The sequence below is a fragment of the Megalopta genalis genome, chromosome 8, assembly GCF_051020955.1.
Source record: "Megalopta genalis isolate 19385.01 chromosome 8, iyMegGena1_principal, whole genome shotgun sequence".
NCBI lineage: Eukaryota > Metazoa > Arthropoda > Insecta > Hymenoptera > Halictidae > Megalopta > Megalopta genalis.
In genome coordinates this window covers 8,999,876-9,011,114 of record NC_135020.1, presented here as the reverse complement: position 1 = coordinate 9,011,114, position 11,239 = coordinate 8,999,876, and the positions used below count along the sequence as shown (strand labels likewise).

Here is an 11,239-nt window from a genome sequence, read left to right as displayed (position 1 = left end):
AAATTTTTTCGTCGACTCTCGCTAACGAAGTAAAGTAGATCTCATTATTGTCCAGTATATGTATTTGAAGTAACAAAAGTTACTGCACAGTTTCCTAGCTTGATTGCACCAGGGTCTTTTCATTGGAAGGAGGCATTCTGATCTCTGATCCATGATCCTTCGTGGCAGATAGAGGATGTTTTTATTCTTGAACGACGTTAATATTGTCTGTTTCTTGTCTCAAAAACCATTTTCTTATTCTACACTATTGAAAGGTTTAATGTAATTGTCAGCCATGGACATACGAGGAATAGAAGTTACAAATCAACTGCGAGTAAGTGAACGATCTACGCTTTTATTATGGCATTTTATATCTTTCTAGCTATCGGACCGTTTGTAATTGCTTCGAGCAAAACATCTTGTAAAATTATTAATTAATTGTCTGACGATTATTTGCTATCGTTGTTCTATCAACTTTGGAATAATTTTTGTAGCGTTAGCCTAAAGAATTTTGAGTGTAAGATAACACAATGACAATAAATAAATCTTATAGTAGATTTATTCATACTTTTACATAATTTAAGGATTATCATTATAAGAAGATCGAGACATGATGTAAAATATATAAAGTATTGTATGTGTAACGATGCAGATAACGATACCTTAAGATAGCCGTTCTTCTGCAGTTTAAAATCAACGTAATCAAGAAATTATATTCTGTGAGTTATTGGTGTTGACATAGTAATAAGAATGCTTTATCATTCTTTTTTCAGAGTGCCATTCGTGCTAAATTACTAGAATTAGGAGTTAGATACGACGAAGAATTACCAGATTATATTTTAGTAATGGTTGTAAATAAAAAGTCTCGTCAACAAATGCACGATGATCTATATCTGTTTCTAGAGAATTGTACAACTCCGTTTGTAGACTGGCTTCATGACCAAGTGTTAAAGAAATTGCAGAAGGTCACGGTAGCTAAAAGAAAATCATTAAGGGAATTTGTGCCTACAGTTGTGGTTAAACAAGAGGAAGAAAGGAAAAAGAAAAAGACATCAACGACCTCCTTTTTAGAAGATCAGGGCGTTAATCAACCTCTGGAGAGGTCTTCCAATAAGAGTACAAAGGATGATAAATCATTCCATAAACAAAGTGGAAAACCATCTGTGTCTAGTCAAAAATTAGATACAAGTCAAGCCAAAAGTGTAGAAAAGTCTGTAAAAAGTGCAGGTCATGACGCTAAATCAGACGTTGGATTGGATCACAGCGATTCTCATCAAACTGTATCAAAGAAAATACAGCCAAACGATAGTCAAGCGGGAAATGCGAATAAGGAACCAGTTGCTATCGAGACTTCTGGTGGTAGGTTGGGGGATTCTCGAATTGAAGTAAAAGCAGATGTTCCCTCATCCAGAACACTGAAAAGACCGTTGGATACAGCAAATAATATTCGCGATAACTCGGATAAGAAACAAAATGAAGCGAAGCGATCGAAGATTGAAGATGACGAGAAAAGTATAACGGAAGACAATGTAAAAAAATTAAAATCTTGTATCAATAAACCAAAAGTTACATCTGTTGTCTCTGTGAAAAATCGTCTTGGTATAGTGTCTCCCAGAAAGAAATTTGAAGTTCACAGAGATAAGACGGATAATGACAACCGATACCGACAGAATGAAAAGCGTGTAGAAAAGCACAGGTTCGATGGCATTCGTAGTAACAATAATTTCCAAAGAGGAAGAAATTTTGAGACGGACGAACGTGCAAGGAGAAACCGTGAAGCCGAGTCGAAACATAATGATTCTGATAAAATTAGCAGTGATGTTAAGACACGTTTGGGCAACTCCAAAGTTGACAAAATTTCTAAAAATGTAGAATTAAGAGATAAGGTGAACTCTACTGTAAAATCAAAATCAGTTGGAAAACCGGCGAGTACGATTAAAGATCGTTTAGGGATCGCGCGTACCGATAGGTTGCAGAAACAATTGGGAGTCAAAGAGTCGATGGAATTCAAAAGTAAACTGTTGGAGCAAGATCGGGATACATTAAGTAACAACAAAAACATTAAAACTAGACTGGGACCGTTGAAAAACAATTTTCGACCGGTGACAGTTAAAGGTGGTTTCAATTTAATAAATAGACGTTCTCAGAGTAGCGAAGACGATGATTATCTCAACTTGGGGGCAGAAGAAGAGTTAGACAATGACGATCAATCTACCGGAATTTCTGGTCCCATTAAATCTCACATAATAGCCGTAAATAAACTTACTCCAGCAAAGACTGAAAGAAAACGATTGAAGTTGTCGGAAAGAACTAGTAAAGAGTCCAGCGACGCAGAAGACATCGAAGATACTAAGATACCAAGCAAAGTAATCGTAACTCCAAGACCGCTGAAACCTCTGCAGCCAACGCAGAAACGTGCCACGCAATCCTTGCTGTTACGAGCGGTTGCAGAAGCCAACCAGTCAGTTGTTACTCAAAAGAATCCTGAACCATCTCTATTGGTTTGTATAAAATAACAAATCGGTCAGGGAATTACTTTTCTATCATTATATTGTACATTAATCTCTCTTAATTTATGCTTGCAGGATAAGAAGCAAACATTGAAACATCTTAAGCCGACCGTCGTTCGAGAAGTAGGACAAAATTTGTCGGTACATCTCAATTCTAATAAGAGATTGGTCATGGAAAAGATCCAGGTCGAGTTAAATACCGATGTTTCCGAGACGAAATTGAAGCCTTGTAAGTATGTTTGTTTCTAGGCAGGTACGAACGCGTACAACACCTAAAATTCTTTCTCTAATACATTTAGTATTGTACGATCTGTAGATGTAAAACAATCGGTTACTGAGGAGCATATGGGCGTGGTAATGTCGTTGTTTCAAAGAAGCGACGACAACCAAAAATTTTTAGTCACCCTGAACGGATACAACAACAACCTTATCAAGGAGAAAGCTGTATCCGACGACGACGAACGACTGGAAATGGAGGTAGTTAACCGTAGCCGCAGTTAGTTAAATTTATAAGCGCTTCACTTACTTTAGCCGTCCTTAACACTATTTCCATGAATCGTGTTCGAAGGTAAATGAAGACGATGAACTTGTGCTTTTAACAACACAAAATGATGTATATGCCCAGAATGAGTCAGAAACATCTGTTTTTCAAGTAACCGAAGTGGATGGTGAGATGGATGCGAATGGAAAAGAAAGAGCGGAAGAGAATAATGAAAACTGTAACACCGAGAATGTCGAGAAGACTGAGGAGGTACCGAGGAAACGAAGAAAATTAAGTCCCATAGTATATAACAGATCTCATTCACCCAGTCCTGCAGATATCAAGACCAGTACTGTATTGACAAACCCATTGTTGGCCAAACGTAAGTGACACAATAAATTGAGACGACGAATTGTTATCGTGCAAGAATGAAAATTTCATGTACTTTTCATGTCTCTGTTTCAGATTTAGACAAAAAGTCAACAACAACAACAGAAAGCGCGGTAACAGTGTTAGACAAGTCGAAGGAGAAGTGCAGATATTGGCCGAACTGTACGTTAGGAAGCAAATGCGCGTACCTTCATCCCATTGTTATGTGCAGGTTTGTATTTCTCTCAATTCTGAACATTGCAATTGTCCTCAAACAATTTTTTATCCATTGCCTAGCGAACCAATCTCTCTAACGTCCCCAAAAAATTTAAATCGCTTGGCTAAATTCTGAAAAAGCTATTCCGTTTTAAAAGCTGTGCATTAAAATGAATGAATTCAAATTGACCAGAGGAGCCTCAGAGTCTGCCCATTTTTGAGGATCCTCTTGTTTGTTACAAATATTTGTCCAACATATCTGCAAAGCTGACAGTCCTCTTGTTTACATTACAGCGCGTTTCCTGCTTGTAAATTCGGAGACAAGTGTGCGTACAGACATCCTAAATGCAAATTCGGACTGGCCTGCACAAAACTGGGATGCGTGTTCTCCCATCCGACGCAGCAGTGCAAGTACCATCCGTTCTGCACGAAACCGTCTTGCCAGTATTCGCATCCGACGCCGGTCCCAGCCGAGGCGACTACGCAAAGGGCGAAGTTCACGTGGCGCAGACGAGACTGAGCCTGAGAACGGTTCAACCGATGTACAAATTCCTTCATCTTCTAGCCGAGCGGCGAGTCCGCTCGCTCGAACAGGAATACCTTGCGCGTGTTTCGCACCGGATCGCAAGCGCGTGGCGTCGCCGTTTGCGAAACAAACTGATTCGCGAGGTGTATCGGTAGCGCTATACTGCCAATCGCATTCCGTTCGATGCATAGAAGAGAGATCTTACCGCGCATTCTGTATCATACCGTTTCACGAGCAATTTCCGAGTAAACAAAAAAAAAATATAAGCACAGAATCGACGCAGGGTAACGATAGCTATTTTCTTTTTCACCCTGTAGCTGTTTAACGTTGTTCGTGGTGGTACACCGGCGCACACGTCTATTGTACAGACTAAAATATGATCCTGGAGAGGAGAGTATCTCTTCGATCGTATACAAATTTCAGAAAGAAATCTCGACCTTCGGTACTCTCTCTTAATCTGTATTATATATACATACCGTATATACGCGAACGTCGTCTAAACAATGACAACACATTTTGCATTTGTCGGGCAATAACAGAATTTCGCTCGATCTTCGAAAAACCTTCGCGAATCCAGTCACGAATGGATCGCGAGTTTCGCGTTCGTTTCATTCGGTATCAAAGCGTCCCGCGGGAACCAGGCGTTCGCCTTAATAAAAAAAGAACCACCGACCTCGTCTCGTGATTATTCGAAATTACAAACGAGTTCTACTCGATGTATTTCCTGCGATATGTAATCGTTCGCGACGCTTTCCTCCCTTAACGGAGGATGCGTCGCGGTGAAAGAAATCGTTGTTGCGTTACGAAACGTACTGTAATCGTACTAAAAATCGTAAAAAAAAGAAAGAAACATCTTGCGCCATTATCGAAGGCACAAGCATCGAGCCGGTTCGTCACGAATTGTATTTAACAAATTTAACCGAAGCCTAATAAGTCTCTTCCGGTCGTTCTCGTATAAGCGAACGAAACGCAGAATCAAACCTACGAATAAAAAAAAATACAACAAGCGACGGGATAAGTGCATATTAATTGTTCGTGTACATCTCTCCTGTGTGTCTACCTTGTTTTTCTATCGAACTCGATCGTTAACACGTAAGCCGATCCTCGGAACGGCAATACCTTAGTTTGTAAGTTTACACCCTTATTCATGATTGTACACGTTTCAAGGTAAACCTTTTCAATAACAATACGCAGTGTAATTAACTGGGACAGCGCGGCAATCGTCTTATACCTGGCCGGCAATACCACCTATATCGACTAGGAGGGATTTTACCTGAACAGCCGTATTGCAATAAACCGTTATGACATTATTTTCGCAGCGATCGTTCGCTGCGACCCCTGGACACGTCACTTTTAGGGTGTCGTATTTTATCGAGCGACGACCGCGCGGCGCGCCATTACCGTCGCCATCTTTGTTCCTCGTCGGTACGCAGTAAACTTTTATTATCGGCCGGCGGAGCCGTGCGACGACGATGTGTCACCGCCCGGTGCCGGGCGTTCAATTTCAATGCCGCAGTTAATGAAAAACCATTAAATCCCGTCCCAAAACTTTGTACAGTAATAAGCACAGAATTTCTCCGAACTCGAAATAGGTTATCCCGGAGAACGCGCGCATCGATGGAAGTTATACCGAATGAAACGAAAAACAACGTCGGAAAAGTGAAACTTTTTTGGCTTTCTTTAATTTTTCTAGTCCTTAAGCACCGTAGACGGTTCGAGCGAACCACCTTACCTTATTCCTTAAAACTCCTCTCTCTCTCTCTCTCTCTCTCTCTCTCTCTCTCTCTCTCTCTCTCTCTCTCTCTCTCTCTCTCTCCTCGTTTCAATGCGTATTTATGTAAGAATCTAGTTGATTAAAAAGCCGGCAATGTTCGACCACCGATAACACCAGTTGTTTCATTACATCACAACCCCTGGAACCGATTTAACGCCGCGCCGCGATACAGTTATTGGATCGCAAGGAGACTTCGAAAAGAAGATGCCTTCGATAGACCTATCCTCCGGGCTTATCTTATCTCGCGCATTGTCACGGTGCCTCTCGTCGGAGCGCCGCGTTGTTTCGTCCAGTTTTCTTCTGGTATTAGCGCGGCCACGCTGACGACGAGTCACGTGAAATTCGCGTGGCGAATTTCAGCAGATCGGTAGATCGCGATTCCAGCGGTTCTCATCTCCTACGCGTGACTTTCACGAGCGAGAGGGTAAATCGAGTTTCACGCGCCGGGGAAGCTCCGTTTTTCTTCGCATCGCCGCCGATTCGCCACGATATTATTATTACTATTATTATTATTATTATTACGATTTAGATCGCGGCGAAACATCTACTTAGGCTCAATCGAATCTCCGTTTTCCGAATCTTCGCGATACGAAAACTACAAGATGCAAGGGCGTAGCGTATTCGTCCGTTTCCCTTCGCTCCAGCTTGGAGAAGCGTTCAAATCGAAACACGAACATACTCGAACCCCGAAACTCGTGTTCGAGTGTGTTATTTTGCCTCGATACATTTCTCGAAACGTAGAGTGAGAGAAATTTCTTTTTGTACTCCCGCAATTAGAGGAGATATTTATAAGTGGCTTTATTTAGGTGGACCACCCTGTATAGATATTTATTCATTTGATTAAAAAAGTGAAATAAAAGAAAGAAAACAGTTTTAAAATATTGTAGCAGATAATGTAACATAACGAGAAACAATTCATTTTTATTAAGAATTTCCATGAAATTATACATTTTTCGTTAATCATTTATTTTATACGTATAATCATATCGAATTTAACATTTTTCAATATTCACGATGAACGCGACGTATGTATGGTAATATTGTTGGTGTTATTATCGAAACGCAAAATTATGATATACTTATTATTGTTTATGAAATATTGTACAATAACCGATTACCAATATCAAAGATAGATAGATAGATAGATAAAAACACCCTACACATTTCGGACACGATGTTAAACCATCACATTTGTTTCAGCATAACAGCAGTCGGAATTAAATTTTACCATACGATTAAAAATAATTTCAATCTAAGCTGGACTTGCACCGTTTTCCAATTAAACATATTTGCGATACTGTTAAGAGCTAAACACATCCATCTCCCAAATATTAGGATTCTGAATTTCGATATCGCTCTAAATTGTTTACAGATAAAAAGATCATACTAAGTTTTATTTACAACTACCGTTACTTTCATTATTTTTTTCAAAATATGGATGCTAACTTTCGAGAAGATTTTCTTGTATTTGTTATCTCAGGATACTGATATTTTTCTCAGTATAAATAATTTCGTATAAACACTTTTCATTACGGTAAAGTGACTTAAGCCACTTTAAAAATAAACGGCTCGTATATATAATATTATATAATAATATAATTATTCGAATCAATTAATCCTCGATAGCTGAATCTGTTTTCTTCTATTCCGATCGCTCTTTTTTTCCAAAGCTTACCTATATGTTTCAATAACCGTGTGCATGTATTAACAAATTGTTTAAAACAATTGTTTAAAGAAAAAAGAAAACTCGTCCATCAATCTGCAGTATGCGACGGACGCGTTTCTGCGTGTTTTCCCCGATGGTACGATTAGCGTCGCATTCCATTACAGCCGGCCCGGGGTAATTAATAGAAATTTACCTGCGCCAGCAGGAGCGGCGGCTTCGGAAAATCGAAATTCGTGTGCCCCCCTCCATAATGATCCTTTATTGCAGGCAAGGATAAAGAGGACGCGTACCTCCTTCCATAAAGATCCTTTGCTATTGGCAAAAATATAGGATACGTGGAGGGGGTGAGGGTGGACCACGTGCATTTTCGAATACCTGAGGGATGGTAAGCATATATAAGCTGGCGCGACGATTATCTTAATCATAAAGAGTCTTGTCTTCGACGGATAGGGTTTGAAATCGAAAGAAGTGCGCGTAATCATAAACAGTCTTGTCTTCGACAGAGCGAGTTTGAAATCGAAAGAAGTGCGCGTAATCATAAACAGTCTTATCTTCGACGGAGAGAGTTTGAAATCGAAAGAAGTGCGCGTAATCATAAACAGTCTTGTCTTTGACGGAACGAGTTTGAAATCGAAAGAAGTGCGCGTAGTTCTGTGAGATGGGTAACAGGAAGAACCGGAGGAATTCGTCGAAAAAGTCGCCGAAAAAGGTTCGTATTTATTCGCCGCTGTATTTCTTTCTTAATGCTTCCACGGCCGCGCTAGAAACCTCAGAAATGTTCGTAAAATTAAAATATTTCGTTCGATTAAAAAACAAAAATTATAAAGCAAACTTATACTTCATATATTATTATATTTACTTTATATATTATATACTTCATACTTTTTTTAATTTTTCATTAATCATAATCTGCCAGTTCGGTTGGCCAAGTGTTAGAAAAGACAGTGTTCTCTGAATAAAATCATCTTAATCGTCTATCGGTGAAAATGAACAAAAAAGGAAAACGTTAAATTGAATTATTTCTGCGCGTCGCGTTTTGCGGTAGTCTCGACGATTTTGCCGTGCACAAGAAATCAGAATTTCGTCGCGTCTACAGTGAACTAATTAAAATGTCATTTTTTTTTTAATAGAACACGGTGGAATTTTATAAAGAAAGGGCAGCAGTTATACCTGAGTGCCGGGATAAGAGTGAGGCCCTCGTAGAATACGGCGAGCAGGACGAACCGATCTGGAAACCACCCGCCGAAGTACCCCTCTGGTACTCATTGTACACTCGGTACGCAAGATTTCTGCTGTGCGAAACGCAGTGCCAGAAGGGTATCAGTTTTAACGAGGCACTGGAAAACTCTGCATCCGGTATGGCGGACCAATACTTCAGTGACTGCCTGCACCAAAATCGGTACAAGCCGCTTACGGCATTGGCTCATATGAAAAAACATGGGCCTCCGCAGACGCTGACGGCGAAATGGTCCACAAATGACAGGGTGAGTGATACAACAATAATCATATTCTATTTTCTTCTGTTTTAACGATACCGATTTCGATTACCATTGCAACGACACCGCGCGGTTATGTTAATCATAGTAATTATGTCAAAATTAATATGTCGCGTTAAAGTTTCTCGTACATGTTATTCGAGGGATTGCTTGAACTTGAGATTCGCGAAATTCTAATTCTCGGCCCGGCGATATATATTCTAATAACGGTAGCTTCTACATTTAACTCCTTAACCTACGATTTAACGTTCGAGAACTTTTTAGGCCGAAAACGTAAACATGCTCGCGCAGCCTTCGAGCCATTCGATTCGACTTGTGTAATACGCTGATCGGGCCAATCGTAAATATTACCGACCGGAATGTTTCGAATTGTATCGCATCTTGTATTACTGATTTTTGTATAAATATATATAATATTTATAATATTTTTTATATATATACTGTATAAATACAATATTCCACAAATATTTATAAATTTAAAAGGGCGCCGCCGCTAATGTTTATATTTGGCCCGATCAGCGTACTACGCGGGCTATGCCCGTAGTTGTAGGTTAAGGTGTTAACCAGGTGAAAAGAGATCACGATCATATTCTATAATATTATGTTATATTTTTCAGGAGCTGTTCGCTGCAGGTTATGCAGAACACGGCAAGGATTTTGCCTCTTTGAGGAAAAAATATTTGCCGGAAAAGACCAGGGTAAGTTCAATTTCATCGTCAGTTTTTTCCTTTTCTTTTTTCTTGCTTATTATCATTATTTCTATTATCTCTGCTCTTTCGAGTAATCATCGCTTCGAGATCTACCACTATTTTCGATCGTTCGATTCTAGGAAGACCTTGAAAGTCGAACAGAAGTTTTCTTCTTGAAGTAAACACGTTGATAAATCCATGCTTCGCGGTTGATCGTTCCTCCAAAAAAATAATCGTACGTATATTTTTCATGCACGATATGCTCAAAGCTTTTTTTTTTATAATGTTGCAGGGAGAAATCATCATCCATTATTATAAGTGGAAGAGGACTGCGGAGGGGAAAGAGCTCAACCGTCAGCGTGTTCTCACGGAGAACCGAAAACTTAAACGCAAGAGGACGGTTGAGCCAATCCCCGAGTTTCCAGCGTCGACAAGACGTTTTACGCGTAGCGCCGCCGCTGAACAGAGAGCGGCCATTGCGGCGGCGCAGGACGCTGTCGACGGTGGCGCTTCCACTTCCGCAAAGGAAGTGTGATACACCACCGTCCTTACACCATTTGAACCGCCGCAAACGCATTCCGGAGGCCATACTTTTCGGAACCTGTTCAAGAACGAGATTAATCACTCGTTTCGATTAGGAATGAATGAATATCTGCATGGCGTTGCTGAGTAGACCGTTGAAGACTGATATTGAATAGATCCCGGTGAAATAATTTTAATCTCCAAGCGTTATCGGCGTCATTAATTTCGATACTTGCTCACTGACTGCTTATTGACAAGCTTCGTGTACTATATTATATATATTGTATATATTTTTAATGTACAGTGACGGTAGGCGATATTTTATTTAATTAAGGCCACTGTATATTGTTATTATGTTTTTTCTTTTATTTGTGTGGGACGTTGTTCTCATTCAACTGTGTGAAACCTGACGTAAAATATATTAAATTTTGTAATACTATAAGGTAGTTTTCCGACATGTTAGAATTTTTAACGTGGAGTAATATTCGTAATGGTAATAATTATATGTACTTCAAAGTATTTCATCGATCTCGATTACCATGCGTTTTCCGTTCGATATTAGTTTATAGAATAGAGAAATAGAAAAGTTGTAATGTACAATAATACAAATACCTGATTTGGGCACGGTAGATAGTTGTTTCTTCAAATGAGAAGAATTCTAGTTGTATGAATGAACGTGTCGAATGAATGTATCGAATGAAGATAAGATGTACATAATTCTATTTTTTCATACCTGTCGCAATATATGACAAATTTAATAAAGGATAATCGACAGAAAATAAAATGGCTTTACATTTTCATCGCATACCCTTCATAGAAAAAAGGATTTTTTAAAATTAAAAGAAAATTTTTAAAAATTTAAAAAAAATGTTAAAAAGTTTCTTGAATCAAGCGTTCATTATAATAAAATTGCCGAAGAGTTTGAATAAAATTCAGTCTTGTAATTGTTGTAGAGAATCTGTCATGCTCGGAGCTCAGTAAAAGACCAGTGTTAAGAACGAGTAGAAGTCT

The 11,239-nt window shown here is 39.2% G+C and overlaps 2 protein-coding genes and 1 long non-coding RNA gene across 3 annotated transcripts; 2 read left to right on the top strand and 1 right to left on the bottom strand.

The window, feature by feature from the left end:
• Window positions 1–113: 113 nt before the first annotated feature.
• LOC117227817 (Nuclear polyadenosine RNA-binding 2) lies at window positions 114–5,091 on the top strand. Its single transcript, XM_033483342.2, has 7 exons — window positions 114–313; window positions 753–2,480; window positions 2,565–2,718; window positions 2,806–2,966; window positions 3,058–3,352; window positions 3,436–3,571; window positions 3,850–5,091. The coding sequence occupies exons 1-7, from the start codon at window positions 275–277 to the stop codon at window positions 4,073–4,075; spliced, it is 2,739 nt and encodes a 912-aa protein (XP_033339233.2). The 5' UTR covers window positions 114–274; the 3' UTR covers window positions 4,076–5,091.
• Window positions 5,092–6,751: 1,660 nt separating this feature from the next.
• On the bottom strand, window positions 6,752–8,829 carry LOC117217397 (uncharacterized). Its single transcript, XR_013034048.1, has 2 exons — window positions 8,692–8,829; window positions 6,752–7,896 (listed from the first exon to the last, which is right to left on the bottom strand). It is a non-coding gene; the product is annotated as an uncharacterized LOC117217397 (long non-coding RNA).
• LOC143259984 (uncharacterized) lies at window positions 7,979–11,012 on the top strand. Its single transcript, XM_076524363.1, has 4 exons — window positions 7,979–8,230; window positions 8,652–9,005; window positions 9,635–9,715; window positions 9,999–11,012. Exons 1-4 carry the CDS (start codon window positions 8,180–8,182, stop codon window positions 10,239–10,241), a joined length of 729 nt encoding a protein of 242 aa, XP_076380478.1. The 5' UTR covers window positions 7,979–8,179; the 3' UTR covers window positions 10,242–11,012.
• The last annotated feature ends 227 nt before the right edge of the window (window positions 11,013–11,239 follow it).

Bases quoted from the DNA above. Each gene is read 5' to 3' on its own strand.
- LOC143259984 (XM_076524363.1), top strand. From the start codon at position 8,180: ATGGGTAACAGGAAGAACCGGAGGAATTCGTCGAAAAAGTCGCCGAAA. The intron at 8,231-8,651 runs GTTCGTATTTAT...TTTTTTTAATAG, and splicing joins CGAAAAAGTCGCCGAAAAAG to AACACGGTGGAATTTTATAA. The intron at 9,716-9,998 runs GTAAGTTCAATT...ATAATGTTGCAG, and splicing joins ATTTGCCGGAAAAGACCAGG to GGAGAAATCATCATCCATTA.
- LOC117227817 (XM_033483342.2), top strand. From the start codon at position 275: ATGGACATACGAGGAATAGAAGTTACAAATCAACTGCGA. The intron at 3,353-3,435 runs GTAAGTGACACA...TCTCTGTTTCAG, and splicing joins AAACCCATTGTTGGCCAAAC to ATTTAGACAAAAAGTCAACA. The intron at 3,572-3,849 runs GTTTGTATTTCT...TTTACATTACAG, and splicing joins CATCCCATTGTTATGTGCAG to CGCGTTTCCTGCTTGTAAAT.